The 20,382-nt window shown below is 35.1% G+C and overlaps 1 protein-coding gene and 1 long non-coding RNA gene across 2 annotated transcripts; both read left to right on the forward strand.

Moving 5' to 3' along the window:
• The first annotated feature begins 265 nt into the window (after positions 1–265).
• LOC146725542 (uncharacterized) lies at positions 266–4,941 on the forward strand. The gene is made up of 3 exons (XR_014928679.1): positions 266–325; positions 3,623–3,653; positions 4,463–4,941. It is a non-coding gene; the product is annotated as an uncharacterized LOC146725542 (long non-coding RNA).
• An 88-nt stretch (positions 4,942–5,029) lies between these two features.
• LOC146725543 (uncharacterized) lies at positions 5,030–12,406 on the forward strand. The gene has a single exon (XM_085496318.1). The coding sequence runs from the start codon at positions 5,030–5,032 to the stop codon at positions 12,404–12,406; it is 7,377 nt and encodes a 2,458-aa protein (XP_085352444.1).
• Positions 12,407–20,382: the final 7,976 nt, after the last annotated feature.

Below are 20,382 nucleotides of genomic sequence, written 5' to 3' on the forward strand. Positions count from 1 at the left end.
ATACAGCGTCGTTTATATTTACAGCCTCTACAAGTATATATAACTTTAATTCGTGTACAAAATATGCACATTTTTGCATTTGAACACGATTAAAATAAAGGCATAACATTTCCACAAATCAATCTGAAAAAAAAACTAGGTGTGATCTGATTTCGTAAATTTTATTGCACTACTAATTACTAGTATAACCATGGAACTGGTTTATAGTTCCATGGTATAACTAAGACTGTTGGACTTGGACAACGACCCGTCTCTCAGGCCGTGACTGTGAAAACTATATAGCGCCACCAGACGGTCGAAGTTTATATGCTGCGCTTTCGTTTTGGTGAGTACACGTTTATTTTATGATCGGAGATTCAAAAGTTGAATATTGATAATATATGACAATATATGTTACTATAAGTGAACGTATCCGAAATGTAAAGGTCTAGTAGTCGCATTCTCAGGTCCAGTTTTCGGTGTAAGATATTAAATATGATAGATTTTGTGCATTTTCTAGTCATTTATCGTGTAAAACAATCATGGCGTCGCCCAGTCATGTCGACCGGAAGTGCGTGCATCGTGTTCAACTTTTGAAAGCATTGCACATGTCTAATAAATTTGGAAATATAGAAAGTCACAGACGTGTCATTTGAGCGGCACAAACAAACAAAGACATTATTTTACAGCTATAATGGGTGAAATAATTGAACAATGTCGCTATTTTATAGTGTCGATTATTTAGAAAGGTCAAACCTCAATTCCCAAAACTAGCAATGTATGAGGTAACCCGAATCTCTGGCCCCCGACCCCTGGCCAATGAGTTATTAATTTACATGTTTTTCTCGCAATTTTTTATATATTTAACGCCACTCGCCAATGTACGTAAAACGCGGAAGTGAATTGGCCGATAAGTTACCATGACTCGACAGTAATATAGAGACATTTCGCGATTGGCGTCTTTCGTGGTCGGTAATATTTACGAAAAAATCTTTGTTCACTGTTTTATAAACTGGCTTGGCAGTTCTCATCACCAAATAAACAATGTCACAGCTATTCGGCCACTTTTCCAACAAATCCAAAATCATAATTGATAATTTTGTTCACTTAACATTTGTACTATGATTACTTTTGAAGTTTTGATAATTTGAATGCATACTTGTACACTCACAAAAATACCCCCAGGATAAGAGAATTTAGTTTATACCCTTGACAAAAAAGCATTATTTTTCCTGTCTTAATATTGATTTTTTTTTTGATCTGTGTAACTGTATGTGGAAATCCTAATAAGATTTAATGTACAGTTCACAACTGACAGTTTTGCAATATTAGAGGTTGTGAACTTGTCCATAGAGGCTGCAAACTGCAATTTTTTTTATAAAGATTGTGTTCACTGACATTTAATTTGTATGTTTTTCTTATTGGTGTGACTACAGTGACTGTGTAGTGTACTCGGCAGTTTTTTTTTTTGTCTTTTGTTGTCTGTTTTGTGTTCTTGGAGTTTTGTACAAAAATCAATGGTTAAATAAGTATATTATTTCCATTTTGCAGTACATCGTAGACAGTACTTGTATACTTGTATACAACCTGCGTCCTTGAAAATCGAGTCTTATCACCATTGCGTTTCCAAGCGAAAATATGTTGATGCCAAAAACGACTGATTTTCGCCAAATCTTCTATGATTTTTTGATAATATCATTAATTCAGTTCAGCGGTTAGATAGATTTATTAGAGACGCTTGTGAAACAAAATTGATGATGTAAATCACTCTGGCGACGAAAAAATCGGCGATAAAGCCAAGGGGATGAGGGACTGAATTTAAAAAAACGTATTTTGTATGTATGCCATTCAATTTGGCCTGAGCCAGAGATTGGCTAGTGGTGTTAAATATATAAAAATTTGTGAGAAAAACATGTAAATGGCTCATTGGCCAGGGGGCCATTCAATTTGGTCGGGGAAATATTGGCTGGGGACAGAGATTCAGGGTTACCCCAATGTATGTGTTAACAATTTCAAAACCTGGAGTCATCCGGTTCTTTGCACATGTGTTTTTTACCAAATTTTCTTGCTGGTCCTTAATTAATTGCTATTTTTGTTATTTGTGGGTATGTTGCATTGATATTTCAATCGTCTTGTGTGTACTTGACTATCTAATGGTTGATTTTGAGCCTATTGCTTGGATACCATACATATAGGTACCTCAGGTATACCTATCTGAGATTTGTTCAATTCATGATGATATCTAATTTTGAACAGCTAACATCGGGGCTATCTCAGCTGACAGGCTGATTGTTAGTCCCCGTTCGGACGTAGTCCGAAAACGGGGACTTATGTTTTGCCCTGTGTGCGTCTGTGCGTCCATGATCACCTGTATCTCGAACATGCATGGACCGATTAAGTTCAAACTTCACTCATACATCACACATTATATGGGACATATGCACATGCATTTTTTTCATGATCTGATTAATGATAGCCGAATAGCGGTCATTTTAAGGCCGAAAATGCATCAAAATCGCACATTTTCACCATTCCGGACCCGGATCTCAGTTATGCATGGACAGATTTTGTTCAAATTTGGTACATACATTAAACATAATAGGACCTTGATGCACGTCATTTTTTTTTGGATCGGGCTTGAAATGGCCGACTGGCGGCCATTTTGTTTTAAAGATTTCAGTTCTGGATCCGTATCCGAGACATGTCTGGATTGATCAAGTTCAAACTTCACACACACATGGTACATCATGTCACAAATAGATATGTGCATTTGTTTCATGATCCGCTTAACAATAGCTGAATAATGGCCATTTTGTTCAGATTTAGTGCATATATTAAACATAATATAAGCTTGATGCATACCAATTTTTCTTCGGATCAAGTTCAAAATGGCCAACTGGCGGCCATTTTGTTTTAAAGAATTTAGTTTTCGATCCATATCTCGGACATGCCTGGACAGATCAAGTTCAAACTTCACATACACATTATACATTATATCATACATATGCCTGTGCATTTGGGCCAGTCCTTTTAAGGTCAAAAATTTACAAAAATTGCACATTTTCACCATACCGGAACTGAATCTTAGTCATGCATGGGCAAATTTAGTTTAAATTTTTGTTTGGATTGTGTTAAAAATGGCTGACTAGTGGCTATTTTGTTTTACTGAATGCAGTTCAACATCCATATTGTTGCTGCTTTGAATGTATATGTCACTCAAATATGAACGGAACGGGGACGTGTCATTGACAATGACTTGTTTTATTTTGTATTGTGACCTTTGACCTATAGTACGAACTGCATGTTGCGGTTTCAGCCACTGGTCAAGTTAATGACCCCTTGTCAATAATCATTGGTTGTAATGATTTACTATTTCACGTTTCCTGAAATCTATCTGAATCAATTAACAGGGCGAACAATTTTTTAAATAATTTGTAGCGAAGAGTGAATAGTTTAGTGAATAGAGATTCAGTGAATATTTTTTATTATGTTTATTAAAGAGTTGTTTGTTACACTTTCCTGTGTAGGTTTGCCATTTATGTGTATTAGTACCAAAAATTGCTGTGTTGACCGTCACATTACTATAATAATTGTAAATTCACTATGTTGCATAATTTAACAGTTCTCTATATTTCACTTGCAGTCTATAACAATCTATTCCTGTATATTGAAAGGTAAGATATGTCTAGGCATGAAAGTTGAATTTGTTATGATCTATACCTTATATAATTTTAATTTGGTTAAAAATTATGTATCAAACATGTACACATTTTATTAGCCGTTAATAATGAAGTGTGATCTGATACTTATACACATTATTACTACATGTCAGCATTATGGTAAAATATATCAAAGTTCACATGATTTGTGGGAGTTAGTGCTATATGTAGATCATTTTGTCACTCAACTGGGGAATTGATATATATATATGTGTCAATCTTTCTAGCCTATGCATACATATCTGGACCAATCAGGTTTTTAGTTTAGTAATTCAATAGACATTCTAAGCAGTAAATAAAGTTTTATGGTGTTCTAATTCAAGACACCTGTATGTCCACAATTTTTAGGTAACATATTTTTGAAATCAACCATTTTTTACAACCAGATCTCATTCACACAAACACTTTGATCATGTTTGAACATGTTTAGAGGTAGATATGAGTGTATGTTTAGCTCTTTATTAACAACTGTATAAACTTCAAAAATCATAAACACAGACATCAGACCTATGTACATGTATTTGTGTGATGATCCAATTCAAGACAGCTGTGTGGTATTTAACTGTGAAGGAAAAAAGTCACAATGCAAGTTTGCAATTTATCTCACTGTTTTGCTTGCAAATTAGCAGTATTGCTAATGAAATTGACACAGGTAGCATCTGTATTTTAATAACAATGTACCTATCTCTTGTAAGTAAAAACAGTGCTCAATTTAGCAAATATATTAAATAAATCAATCGTATTTTGACAATTGTATCTTTCAGATGCCTCGAAAGAAAGGTTGGAAGAGAGGTGAAGCTCTAAAGAAGAGGTTGGCCTTGGGTAGAAACCCACCAACCAATGTCCTTCGGGATCAAAGCGATACTGTCCTTCGGGATCAAAGCGATACTGTCCTTCGGGATCATAATAAATCAGAAAGTATTGTCCTTCGGGATCATAATGAATCAGAAAGTACTGTCCTTCGGGATCATAGCAATACTGTCCTTCGGGATCATAGCAATACTGTCCTTCGGGATCATAGCAATACTGTCCTTCGGGATCATAGCAATACTGTCCTTCGGGATCATAGCAATACTGTCCTTCGGGATCATAGCAATACTGTCCTTCGGGATCATAATGAATCAGAAAGTATTGTCCTTCGGGATCAGAATGAATCTGTAAGTATTATCTTTCGGGATCAGAACGAGTTGCAAATTAGTGCTGGAAGTGTTTTTAATAAAGTACATGATGAAGAAACAAATAATGTTGCAGAGAGTTTCTCATTAGAGCAATTTCATTTCTTAAATGATTCAGTTGGAAATGTTAATGATCAGACAACAGGTAATAAGTTCATGCTAAAAACTTCAGTACAAGGAAGTTTTCATCAAGGTCATCATCAATTTCTAGATAACAGTGGAAAACAGTGTGTTGCAAATAGCTTAGTTTCTATGATATTCAGTCAAATCAAATATGTAGATTCATGGGAATCGGAAGACTTGGATATAATACTGCAAACTGGTAATGAATTGTATGGCTTTTTACAACAGTCTACAACTGTTAATTCAGAACTGTTATTGGTGACAGAATTACCACAAACAGTTGATTTATTTGACACCCAGTTTACTTTGAGTGTTGGTGACTCATTATTTGGTATTATTGGTGAAAGTGATGATGAGAACACATTTCTTACACCATTTGACAATGCTCTTGATATATCATTAACTGAATATAATTCATGCTTTGTTATATTTGGCGGAGCAGCATTTGCTGTGATCAAGAATGATGGATTTTATTGGATCTTTGATTCACATTCAAGAAATTCCAAAGGCATGGTAGCACCTGATGGATTAAGCATAGTAATCAAGTTCAGTAGTATTGAGATGGTGTATAAACATTGTTGTGATCTTGCTGTATCCATGCACGTGCATGAAAATGAACAGTTTGAAGTTACGGGTATAAATGTTAATGCTGAAAAGTATCATGTTATTGACAGTGAAACACAGTCAGATAATGAAGTGGAGTTAGTTGAATCAGATCATACACCTTTTTTATATAAACCCTTGTCCTCTGAGATGTGTCAAATATTGTGTACTGAACTTAGTTTACAAAATGAAAGAGACAGATTTGGGTTTCATACTGAAAATTTTGAAATGGGTGAACCATGCAAAACCAAATCTATCCAAGGGGATGGTAATTGTTTTTTCCGGGCTTTGTCATATGTACTATCTGGAAGTGAGGATAACCACATGCAAATCAGATTAGCCATTGTAAATCATCTAAAGAAGAATAACCCTGTATTTTACCCCTTTTTAAGACCAGGCCATGTGTCTGTTGATGATTACATTATAGTATCTGGTATGCAATATGCTCAAACATGGGCAACAGAAGTTGAAATACTTGGAGCTGCTGATTTATTAAGAACAGATATTTGTACATTTAGCAGAGGTAAATGGATTAGATACTCCAACTATCAGCTTAACAAGAGTGTAACCAATAATGGTAAAGCAATATACTTAAAACACGCCATGGAAATACATTATGAAGTGATTGAATGTGTCAAGCATGCTGGTGATATGTTGTGTGACTGCTCCCAGAGCATTATTATAGAACAAGACAGGGTGTCAACAATTGGAATGAAGAAAAGACGCTTAGAAAGCATAGAAACTGATATTGGAACAACAATGAAATTATTTAAAAATGATAGTAATATAGAGTCAGATGATGTACCAAACACTTTAACTACACCAGCAAAAATTACACGATCTCGGGGCAGACGTTCCTATCTTAAATGTTTGAAAGAATATTTTCAAAGAAAACAAACTGAGCAACATGTTGTTAATAAATGTAAACTAGAGAAACAGCGAGAGCGATATTACAATGATGACAGTTTTTGCCAGAGGAAAAAAAAGAACATGATTCAACATTATGCAAATAATAAGTCTCACAGAGAAGCTTTGAAGTCAAAAAGCATTACAAAATATAAAGACGATGAATTACACAGGGAGTCTGTGAAATCTAGAAGCATTACTAAATATAAAGATAATGAGTCACACAGGGAATCTCTAAAGGCAAGAAGCAAAGTAAAATATGAACAAAATGACATACATAGGGAAGTTTGGAAGACAAGGAGCAGAGCAAAATATAAATATAATCCGTCACATAGAGAAGCAGTGAAATCAAAAAGTATTACAAAATATAAATCCAATGAGTCGCACAGAGAAGCTGTGAAGGCAAGGAGTACTACAAAATATAAAACCAATGAGTCACACAGAGAAGCTGTGAAGACAAGGAGTACTACAAAATATAAAACCAATGAGTCGCACAGAGAAGCTGTGAAGGCAAGGAGTACTACAAAATATAAAAAGAATGAACAGCATAGAAAAGATGTTTTAAATAGAACACCCACCAAGAGATTAATAGAATCAAATAAGAAACAATATTTTAGAAATGTATTGGATATGTTTAGAAATGAAATTGCCTATGGACCAGATTTTGTCTGTGCAGTATGCCATCGGCGACTTTTCAGAAATCAAGTTATTCACTGTAAAAAAGAGGTGTACACCAAAAAAGGTGGAAATGTCGTATTAATTGCAGATAAGTGTATTACCAAAGATTATCTACACAAATGTAGCAGTGTGTGTTCTAGTGATAGTGAATGTTTATATTTGAAAAATGGACAGTGTAAATTATGGATTTGTTTCACTTGTCAAAGAAAAATTCTGAGTGGTAAAATTCCATGTGAAGCAGTTACCAACAATCTTAATCTGAAGCCTATTCCAGATGAATTAAAATGCTTAAACTCTCTTGAACAACATTTGGTGGCATTGCACATACCTTTTATGAAAATGTTGGCTTTACCAAAAGGTGGACAGAATGGTGTTCATGGACCTGTTGTATGTGTCCCTTCTAGCATTGATAAAGCTACATCCATTTTACCAAGATGTGAATCAGATGACCAAATGATAAAAGTAAAACTGAAGCGGAAACTAACATACAAGGGCCATTATCAGTATCACTTTGTAAATGAGGCTCATATAAAGAATGCATTAGTATATCTCCAGAAGAACAATAAATGGTATAGTGATGTTTGTTTTAACAAAAATTGGGTTAATCCTTTAGCAAAAATTGAAGAAGAAATTGAAACACCAGATAGCGAAGATAGTGCCTCAAAACATTCTGAAGAAAAAAATAGAGATTTTGAGGACAATGAAGAAGAAAAAGATGGATTACTTTTAGATACATGTCTTCAACCAGTTGATGTTGGACCCGAAGTTCTTGATCAACCTTCTGATGAAATATCTTGTATTGCCCCTGCTGAAGGAAATAGTCCAGTTAAAATGTTAATGGATGAGGGTAATGAAGCAAAGTCTTTTCCTGTATTGTATCCTGAAGGATCACCAACATTTCATGACAAACGCAGTGAAAAAATAACATTGTCAAGATATCTGCATACTCGTTTGATGAATGCAGATGGTAGATTTGCAAAAAATACAGATTTTATATTTTATGCTCAGTATTTGTCAGAAGTACAACAAGTTGTCTCAAATGTGTCTATTGCTTTACGCAAAGGTTCTGGTAAAGCAGGTGGTCAATCTGTAACAGCTGCAACTCTAACAAATTCACAGTCATTGACTGACATTCTTAAGCACAATGAGGGATACAAGTTTTTGAAACCCATCCGTGGAACACCCCCTTTTTGGCAAAGTGCACAGAAAGATTTATTTGCAATGTTAAGACAGCTTGGTATACCTACATGGTTTTGTTCATTTTCATCTGCTGACACGAGATGGCCTGAAATAATTGAATGTATTCTTCGAGAAGAAGGTGATACACGAAGTTTTGAAGAGCTTGATTGGTCTGAAAAATGTTCTGTATTAAGAAACAACCCTGTAACTGCAGCTCGAATGTTTGAACACAGATTCCACTCTTTTTTGAAACAGGTAATAATGTCACCTGCAGCACCTATTGGCGAAATAGTAGATTATTTTTACCGTGTTGAATTTCAGCAACGTGGTTCTCCTCATACACATTGTCTTTTCTGGGTAAAGAATGCACCAATTATTGATAAAGATGATGACGAAGAAGTAACAACTTTTGTGGACAAATATGTCACTTGTGAAATGCCATCTCCGGAACAAGATGAAGAACTTAATGAGATTGTGAATAGTGTACAAAAACACAGTACAAGACATTCAAAAACTTGCAGAAAACTTGGTACTACTTGTAGATTTAATTTCCCACGTCCACCTTCAGAAAAAACCTTTATTGTTCGAACTGATGGAGACAAATCTAATGACAAAGAAGAGAAAACAATTGAAACTGATGATGTCATACAGAATTATGTTGATAGTGAATCAGAATATCAAGAAACAGACCAACAAAATGAGATGACTAAAGATACAGCCATGGCAATTTTGACAAAAATCTGGAATATACTACTCAATTCTGAAAAGAACTTCACATCTGTTTCATCCTTGTTTGCGTACATTGAATTAACCCAAGAAAACTTTGAGAAAGCGTGTAGCGTGTTGACAAAGAAAACAAGCATAGTTTTAAAACGCCAACCTTCTGATGTTTGGGTAAATCAATATAACAAAGATCTTCTGAGATGCTGGAATGCAAATATGGACATACAATATATTGTGGATGCCTACAGTTGTGTTGTGTACATTATTAGCTACATTTCAAAAGCAGAACGAGAAATGGGATTGTTGTTAGATCATGCACAGAGGGAAGCATCAAAAGAAGGGAATATGGATGCAAAACTTGCAATGAAAAAAATTGGAGGTGTATATCTTCACAACCGTGAGTTGAGTGCTCAGGAGGCTGTATACAGAGTTTGTAATTTGAGGTTAAAAGAATGCTCAAGAAAAGTACAATTTATTCCTACAGGCGATACTCCAATTAAAATGAGTCTTCCACTAGCAATTTTAAAGAGCATGAGTAAAGGCGGAGATCTCAACAATGAAAACATTTGGATGACAAGTATGCTTGATCGTTATAAGAATAGACCAAATAAAATTAATACCATGTGTCTTGCAAGTTTTGCTTCTGAATACAGAATTGTACCTACGTCAGAGGTAGAAAGAAAAAGAAATATTGATAACAATAAAGTTATTAAACTTAATAATGGTCTAGGTTATATGCAAAAGAGAACAAGAACTGATCCTGCAGTTGTCAGATATGCAAGATTTTCAGTAACTAAGCAACCAGAAAAGCATTATCAAAGTATATTGCAACTTTTTCTACCATATAGAGCTGAATGCCAGTTGAAACCTAAACAATTCCATTCATTTGAAGAGTTTTATCAAACTGGTGCTGTGAAATACAAGAACAATTGGCCTGAAAGAGTAAAATCTATAGTTGACAGAAATAAAGCAATGTTTGAGAAAGATGTTGATGTTATTGATGCAGCTGAGCAAATGCTTGAGTCATGCTCTATTTTAGAAGATGCATGGGCACAAATTCACCCAGAGTCTGAGAAGGAAAGATTAGAATGTTTAGAATCAGCTAGTACGAATTCGGTATCTAATGAATCAGAAAGTGAAGATTCAATTCCAGACTTGTTGCACAAAGATAAAAAAGACGTTTGTAAAGAAGTATATAGTCAGTGTGGAATGTCCAAAGATGAGGCTAAAATATTGATGAGATCACTTAATGATAAACAGCGTGATATATTTTACACTGTTCGACAATGGTGTTTAGATAAAGCTAATGGCAAGAATGTTGCACCATTTCACATGTTCTTAAGCGGAGGAGCAGGAACAGGAAAATCGCATGTTATCAAGGCTGTGTATTATGAGGCTTCAAGAATTCTTGCTCGTATTCTACCAAATCCAGATGATATTTCTGTTCTGTTAACAGCACCAACCGGTGTAGCTGCGTTCAACATAAATGCAACCACTGTCCATAGTACTTTCTCAATAGCAGTTGATGCCAAATTGCCATATCAACCACTAGGACAAGATACATTAACCACCATTCGTTCCAAACTAAGTAGTCTGCAGATTCTTATTATTGATGAAATTTCAATGGTTGACAAGAAGTTGCTTTGTTATATACATGGGAGATTAAGGCAAATCAAACAGACTGGTGACTATTCACCATTTGGAAATGTTTCTGTGATTGCTGTAGGCGATTTTTATCAATTACCACCTGTAAAAGGAAAAGCTTTATATGTTAGTAGCGAAGGCATGGATCTGTGGAATGATTATTTCGCTATTGCTGAATTAACAGATGTAGTAAGGCAGCAAGATCAACAGTTTGCTGAGGCATTAAATAGCGTCAGAACACGAAGAAAATCTGATGAATTACCAGCAAGTGTTGTGAACATGTTTCGTCTATGTGAAACTGGTGAAGAGTACAATGGTATGCATATATTTGCAACAAATAAAGATGTGGATCAATGTAATATACACATGCTTCATTTAACATGTTCAAACCCCATATGTATTAATGCTCAAGACTTTTCTAGAAATACTAAAACTAAAAAACTAGAACAGAGGGAGAGGAACTATGTCAAAGTCTACAATACAAACTTGGCAAAGACGATTACTTTGGCTATAAATGCTCGTGTGATGTTAATTAAAAACATTGATGTATCTGATGGTCTAGTGAATGGTGTTTTTGGCAAAATTTCACATATTTCTTTTGAAGACAATAACATATTTCCATCCTGTATATATGTAGTGTTTGATAACATGAAGGTTGGTACTAAACTACGCAGTAAATCTGGAAGCTTCTCTGTATTATTACCAAATAGCACACCTATAAAACCATCAGAGGACAGAGTAAACAATGGTGGAGGCATTAGAAGACAATATCCATTAAAGCTAGCTTATGCATGCACTATACACAAAGTACAAGGATTAACAGTAGAGAAAGCTGTAGTATCATTGAATAAAATATTTTCTCCAGGGCAAGCTTATGTAGCCTTGAGTAGAGTTAAGACATTAGATGGCCTTATTATTCAAGATTTCAAGGAATCGAGTATGTATTGCAATGAAAAGATTGAATCAGCTCTATTAAGCATGCCAAAATACTTGACGTCAAAATCAGTGTCAGACAGGGTTTGCCAATGTACTATCTTGCTACTCAATGTTGAAGGATTATTATCTCATTTTGAAGACATCAAATGCGATAAAAGACTTGTTAATGTTGATTTTATGTGTTTGACAGAAACCTGGCTACTGGATGGGCAACTATATAGTGAATTGGAATTAAACGATTTTGATTTTCATCACAAACCACGGTCATTATCTTATGACACATCTAATGAGATCACATCAGATTTGAAACAACAGGCACATGGAGGTGTAGCAGTTTATTCTAGCATTCATAAAAGTACTGAATTCCTCAAGCTACATGTATCTAATTTGGAGTACTTAGCTTTTTATGTGGAAGACATACGTGTGTCAGTAGCTGTTATATATAGACCGCGGTCATATAAAGCTGATGTGTTTAGAGAAAACCTATTGTGTCTGGTTAGTGAAATGAGTAAAATATCTGCAAGTAACATTATTATTGGTGATTTCAACGAAAATATACTTGTGTCTTCCAGTGTGCAGAACATTTTGGAAAAGCAAGGATTCAAACAATGTGTAGCCTTACCAACTACAGAAAGTGGAACGTTGATTGACCATGTATACATTAAAAACGCTGACATTCTTAATGTTGAAGTTATACAAACTTATTATGGGTTTCATGATGCTGTGATTATTCGGTTCTGAAAGTATCATTATTTTGGTACACTCAACCTAGATTTATTATTATTGAAATTCCAATTTGCTACAACTGGAATGCTAAAATCACACTTAAGTGATATGTCTATTATAGGCGAAATATTTCAATGTATTTAGATATTAAGACTCCCTTTCTACTTTTACTGCACGAATAACATTCCTGGGCGTGAAAGTAAAACTAAGGGACACGCTCACCCACCCCACTCTACTTCACTCATTATAGGATTGGGAGGGGGGCACTTACTGACATGGATATCTCGCTAACTTATTTTTTATAACAAAACATATTTATTTTTTTTAACAGATTAGATAGTTGCAGTTACGTGGCATTTATTTATTGTATCTATTTTATGTTAAATTGTTTAGCTGATCAATGTAATGATGTTAACTACCATAATGTAATTGTTTACACGGACATAGTATAGGTCGTTATGCAAGATATATGATGTAATTAAGGACTTTGAATATAGAATCTATATTGTGAGGTCTAATAATTTCAGGAGAGCAGTAACGTAATTGCAACTTTAATTTAAAACATCATTTATAATTTCAATTATTCACACAGTATCCGTCAAGTGCCCCCCTCCCAATAAAAAATATATTTTTATCTATACTACTCAAAACAATTTAGGGAACACCTTGCTTCTGACATTATATATTGTTTAATGTTATGTAACTGTTATATTGACACAACCTTGCATGTTTGGTTTGGGTTCCAATATTAGAAAATTAAATGTAGCAAAGAAATTGAAAAGTTTATCATAAACCTGCTCGAAATGCATGTTATGTTGTCACACATTCTCCAAGCATGTCACCACGTCATTAATAATTTGAACATGGAAGTGGACGAATAATAACTGACACCTATATGTGTCAAAGCTTTTCAACAGCACAGAATTGACTAAGGTTAAACCACCCATTTGTGACAACTTTAGATGAGAGTGATACCATCTTGACACAGGTTTTAACAGCCAAACTATGGCCATCAATGTCAAATTCAGCGCCTTTGGAACATAAATCATACCAAAGTGAGTGACCAAGCCAAGTCAATGATCTCATGCATCATTTCATACAGGCTGATTAACACTTTGTCGATGCCACAGTCGGATAGCATAATCACTTAATGTGGTGACAGCATTATGATACAAGTTGATTAACGTCTCCCCCTCTCCATAGCCAAATTACATCAAACATATAAGCCTGCTGGACAACAAATATATGCTGTAGAAGTTTAGAATTGTAAACCGAGCCACACCATGTACTTGATGTCACATATTGCCTATGTCAATACCGGTTCCCTCACAGAAAGAGTGTATCCAGAATCACAATGTGCTTTGAGATCAGGTCGCTCCATTATAGACATGATTTTCTCTTTGAGGCAACTCCAGGAAAAGTGCAGGGAAAAGCGACAATCTCTATACTTGGCTTTCATTCGACCTGGTAAGCCGCAGTGGCTTATTCAGTCTTCTTCAGCGCATAGGCTGCCCACCAAAGCTCCTAAGCCTCATCAAGTCTTTTCATACAGACATGAAAGGCACTGTCAGCTTCGACGGGGATTCAACTGAACCATCCGACATTCGCAGCAGTGTTAAGCAAGGATACGTGCTCGTTTGCTGATGATGCTGTTCTTGCGAGTCACACCCATGACGGTCTACAATGACTTATGGACCACGTCTCTAAAGCCTGCAAAGAGTTCGCGCTCACAATCAGCATTAAGAAGACGGAGGTAATGGCACAGAACCCTTAAATACCACCCTCCATTCAATCAATGACTCGCAGTTGGCTGTGGTCAACAACTTCAGATACTTGGGCTCAAACATCTCTCAGAACCTGTCCCCTTGATACAGAGATAAATGCACGCATTGGAAAAGCCACAGGAGTGATGTCCAAGCTGACAAAGAGAGTCTGGGAGCACAAAAACCTGACTCTTAGCACGAAGTTGAAAGTCTACCACGCATGTGTTCTCAGCACTCTTATATACAGTAGTGAAACATGGGCAACCTACACAAAACAGGAAGCTAAACTAAATGCCTACCACATGAGATGCCTACGTCGACTATTATGGATCACCTGGGAAGACAAGATCACCAACCGTGAAGTTGTCAGCAAGGCCAAAACAACATCATTCTTCGCCATGTCGAGTCAAAGATGACTGCGCTGGCTGGGTCATGTTAGTCATATGGACAAGGAACGTTTCCAAAGGACTTGCTGTACGGTCAACTAGAGGAAGGAACACGCCCAGTTGGTCGGCCACGCCTTAGGTTCTCTGATGTCTGTAAAAGAGACCTCAAGGCTACTCACATAGACACACAGTCATGGGAGATAACAGGCAATGACCGCTCAGCATAGAGACAAGCAGTCACCAAAGGCATCCAGAGCACATAGCAGGACAGACACGAAAAACAGCGACAGAAGCGACTGAGGAGTAAAGCATCTACCAGCTCACTAGACAACTCAGTTTTCATTTGCGGGGTCTGTAACAGGGACTGTCACTCAAGAATTGGGCTCTACAGCCATCACAGACGCTGCTCAAGTTTACCCACATCATGGTGCAACCCATCGTCTTCCTAGACGGAGGACGCCGACGATGACAATATTGGACAAAACATTCTAATTTGATCGACTTGGTATTCATCTAATATGAACCCAATTAACTATTCATAGAATTTATTGTCATGTGATGGATAAACTGTTCATATTATCGTGTATGTGTTGTACATTGTTGTGTCACCAATTATAATACATTCATTATTATAATTTTCATTCCTGTGAAATGTGCTATCATAACATGCATTTTGATCTAATTTATTGTAGTTGTAACTGGAAAAATAGAAATCATGTTTGAATCAGGCTATTTTGGTGTCCCCCTAACTGTTTTGAGTAGTTTAGTTAATGAAATAGGATTTTGTTATTGTTTTTCTGGGTTGTAAATTATACCTTATTTCTTTTAGCCGAATTATTATCATAAATACAGAATCTATTTAGGTAAAATAAACGAAACTGTAATATGGTTAGAACAATGTCTTCAAAGCAACGAAATGTAAGAATTCATTTTTAATCCTGTAGCCTTGTTGTTTCTCAATGTTATGTTAAACATATTTTCACAGAAGAAAACCGAGCATGCGTTCTCTGAATTTGTGCACTCATATTTGTCATATGTATTATGAATATGTAACAAGACCATATATTATATATTTAGTGAGGTACTAGGAGCATATATTATGTCAGTGTCAGTCAAAAAATTATTTGTGCGTGTGATATATTCTAGTGTTGTTGAATATACATGATTTCACTATAATTCTAATTTTCAATTAGATTTTAAAAACCAGTTTCTTTTTGTTTCACATTATGAACTTAGCTAATGAACTTCTGTACTGATATATAATATCATTTGCTTATTTAGATGACTGTATTATATATATCCCAAACCACATGTAATAGAATTGATGTTGCCAAAATAAATAACTCTTTACTGAAATAACAAAACTACGTGATTTACTCAGTTATATGTTAGGGAACCTCCCAAGCAAATGTTTCTTATATTACTGTACCCTGGCTTGACAAACACATGCATGTGAGGATTAGAACAATGAATGCATGACACAATTATGCCAATAGATGCATATTCATACTGAAAACTGTTCAGGATATTATAATTGTGCATATTTGATGAACCACATAACCATATCCATCTAATCGGTTTCCCACATATTGTGCCATATTTTTTTCAATCTCTCTTCTCTATATACAATAGTTCTCATAACATTAGGTTTAGGCATACCTAATGAATAATATACTGTTGACTAACATGTTTGCAATTAAATCAAATGGATGCAAATATATATATTTATCCACTGGGAATGGCAGTCCTTATTCTGTGATACTTTTGGTTAATAAAAATAATTATTTTCGTTATTTTTATATCATCATTAATAAAAGTACATTTGAGACGTTATGAATATATAAGGATAAAATATGCTAAAATTTGTATAAATAGTATTTCATTCATATGTTGTAGGGCATTTCTAGTTAACATTAAATTCACGAACATAATCAACTCACTACACGGAGGCTATATGTCGTAACAATAGTTTTAGGAAGCTTTGTTGTTTTAACTAAATGCAAGATGGCAGACAAACTACACAATATATGGATTTGATTTCATATGAATATGATAAACTTAATGCAAAGATTCCACATACCGAATTTTGAATCAGTCTGGCAAATAGTTCATGAGTTATAGAACATTTTCTCTTTTACTAAATCCAAGATGGCTGCCAATGGAAGCCATTTTTCAATAATCTGTTTCAGTAACTTTGTAGAGCTTTCAACATAGGTGCCATATTCTAAAATACTAGTCAAACAAGCGGGCAGTTTTGAAGGAGAAAATGTTTTCAAGGTTTTTTGCGTTTTTCTTGATAAATTCAAGATGGCCGCCAAAGCTACCTGAATCATGGGAAATATTTACATGAACACAATCATCTTATTGCAGTGATGTTGTGTGCCAACTTTGGTTTCAATCTGAAAATTTTTTCATGAGTTATAGCATAATTTCACTTTTTACTAAATCCAAGATGGCTTCCAAAGGAATCCATTTTTCAAAAATTTGTGTCAGTAACTTTGTAGAGCTATCAACAGAGATACTATATGCTAAATTTTTTGTCAAACGGGCAAGAATTTTTCAAGAAGATAATTTTTTGAGGTTTTTTGCATTTTTTTGATAAATTCAAGATGGCCGCTAAAACCACTTGAATCATGGGAAATATTTTCATGAACACATAATCACCTCATTGAGCGGATGTTGAATGCCAAGTTTTGTTTAAATCTGGCAAATCGTTCATAAGTTATAGCGTACTTTCACTTTTGACTAAATCCAAGATGGCTGCCAAAGGAAGCCATTTTTCGAAAATCTGCTTCAGTAACTTTGTAGAGCTATCAACAGAGATACTATATGATAAATAGATTGTCAAACAAGCAAGCAGTTTTTAAGAAGATAATTTTTTGAGGTTTTTTGCATTTTTTTGATAAATTCAAGATGGCCGCCAAAACCACTTGAGTCATGGGAAATATTTTTATGAATACATAATCATCTCATTGAGCGGATGTTGTATGCCAAGTTTTGTTTAAATCTGGCAAATCGTTCATAAGTTATAGCGTGCTTTCACTTTTTACTAAAACCAAGATGGCTGCCAAAGGAAGCCATTTTTCAAAAATCTGCTTCAGTAACTTTGTAGAGCTATCGACAGAGATACTATATGCTGAATTGCTTTTCAAACAAGGAAGCAGTTTTTAACAAGATAATTTTTTGAGGTTTTTTGAATTTTTGTGATAAATTCAACATGGCCGCCAAAACCACTTGAATCATGGGAAATATTTCCATGAACATATAATCATCTCATTGAGCGGATGTTGTATGCCAAGTTTTGTTTAAATCTGGCAAATCGTTCATAAGTTATAGCGTACTTTCACTTTTTTACTAAATCCAAGATGGCTGCCAAAGGAAGCCATTTTTCGAAAATCGGCTTCAGTAACTTTGTAGAGCTATCAACAGAGATACTATATGCTAAATAGATTGTCAAACAAGCAAGCAGTTTTTAAGATAATAATTTCTTGAGGTTTTTGGCATTTTTGTGATAAATTCAAGATGGCCGCCAAAACCACTTGAGTCATGGGAAATATTTTCATGAACACATAATCATCTTATTGAGTGGATGTTGTATGCCAAGTTTTGTCGAAATCTGGAAAATTGTTCACAATTTATAGCGTAATTTCACTTTTCACTAAATCCAAGATGGCTGCCAAAGGAAGCCATTTTTCAAAAATCTGCTTCAGTACCTTTGTAGAGCTATCAACAGAGATACTATATGCTAAATTGATTGTCAACCAAGCAAGCAGTTTTTAAGAAGATAATTTTTTGAGGTTTTTTGCATTTTTTGATAAATTCAATATGGCCGCCAAAACCACTTGAATCATGGGAAATATTTTTATGAACATATAATCATCTTATCGAAGGGATGTTGTATGCCAACTTTGGTTTAAATCTGGCAAATTGTTCATGAGTTATAGCGTACTTTCACTTTTTACTAAATCCAAGATGGCTGCCAAAGGAAGCCATTTTTCAAAAATCTGCTTCAGTCACTTTGTAGAGCTATGGCCATAGGTGCTGCAAAGCAAATGTCTAATCACATGAACGAGCCATTTTTGAGAAGAAGATTTTAAATTTTTTTTGTCAATTTTCACAAAATCCAATATGGCGGCCAAGGTCACATGACCGCTAAAGATTTTATTGCTGATATTTGCTAGACATGAGCCAATGATGCCACACAAAAAAACCGGAAGTTCCTAGACCCTCAGAAAGTGGTGCAATTGAGCACTTCCGGTTTGTGTTCTACCTAAGATGGCGGCCAGGTCATGTGACCTACATGGCTGGTTTTTGGATATGCACCACAACTCATGGCCCTTTATGAACATGGAAAATAGCAAATGAATTGCAGCATTATTTTTCAAGTTACAGTGCTTTAAAAAACGGTGGAAAAATAATAAGAATAATAATAATAAATATAGCTGCAGAGCAGCTATTAACGGCTTTCAAGCCTGAAGGGCCATAACACCATTAAATTTGGAAAAAAAAAGTTTGAAGATTTGATTTGTGCAATGTATATACGTGTAGGTTACACAACGTTCTGGCCCAATGCCTTCATTATAGCGCTATTTCTATGTCTCTAACTTCAATAGTGCTCGAGATATTGTATATATGCATATTTAATTAGTTCTATGACCATATATGGTCAACGGATAGTATGTTGGCCAATTCTCTTTCCATTGCCTTCAATATAGCGTTGGTACCCTGTCTGTACATGCAATACTGCTTGAAATATTAGAGACATGCATATTTAATGAGTTCTATGACCATATATGGTCAACGGATATGTTGGCCAATTCTCTTTTCTATTGCCTTCAATATAGTGTTTGTTCCATGTTTGTACATGGAATAGTGCTTGAGATATTAGAGACATGCATATTAAATGAGTTCGATGACCATATATGGTCAACAGATATGTTGGCCAATTTTCTTGTCCATTGCCTTCAATATATCATTGGTACAATGTTTATACTTGCAATGGTGCTTGAGATATTGGAGACATGCATATTTAATGAGTTCTATGACCATATATGGTCAACGAATATGTTGGTCAATTTTCTTGTCCATTGCCTTCGGTATACCGTTAGTTCCATGTTTGTACATGCAATAGTGCTTGAGATATTGGAGACATGCATATTTAATGAGTTATATGACCATATATGGTCATTGAAGATGTTGACAATTTCTCTTGTCCAAAGCCTTCAATATAGCAATGGTTCCATGTCTGTATGTGCAATAGTGCCTGAGATATTATAGGTATGCATATTTAATGAGGTATATGACCTTATATGGTCAACGAATATGTTGGCTCATTCTCTTGACCATTTCCTTCAATATAGCGTCAGTTTCACGTTTGTACATGCAATAGTGCTTGAGATATAAGAGAAATGCATATATAATGAGTTCTATGACCATATATGGTCAACGAATATTTTGGCCAATTCTCTTGTCCGTTGCCTTCAATATACCGTTAGTTCCATGTTTGTACATGCAATAGTTTTTGAGATACAAGAGACATGCATATTTAATGAGTTCCAAGATGGCGGCCGAACCACGTGACTAATCGAAAATCTGTTTCAGTCACTTTTAATGGCATGACATGTAGAAGGTATATACAAATTTTCAGGCAAAAGGGTCCAGCCGTTTCAGAGAAGAAGTCGTTTGAAGTTGGCGGAATAATAATAATAATAATAATAATAATAAATATAGCTGCAGAGCAGCTATTAACGGCTTTCAAGAAAAAGGAGTCATAACACCATTAAATTTGGGGAAAAAAAGTTTGAAGATTTGATTTGTGCAATGTATATACGTGTAGGTTACA

This window comes from Saccoglossus kowalevskii, unplaced genomic scaffold (genome assembly GCF_978046115.1).
Source record: "Saccoglossus kowalevskii unplaced genomic scaffold, keSacKowa6.1 SCAFFOLD_130, whole genome shotgun sequence".
Lineage (NCBI taxonomy): Eukaryota > Metazoa > Hemichordata > Enteropneusta > Harrimaniidae > Saccoglossus > Saccoglossus kowalevskii.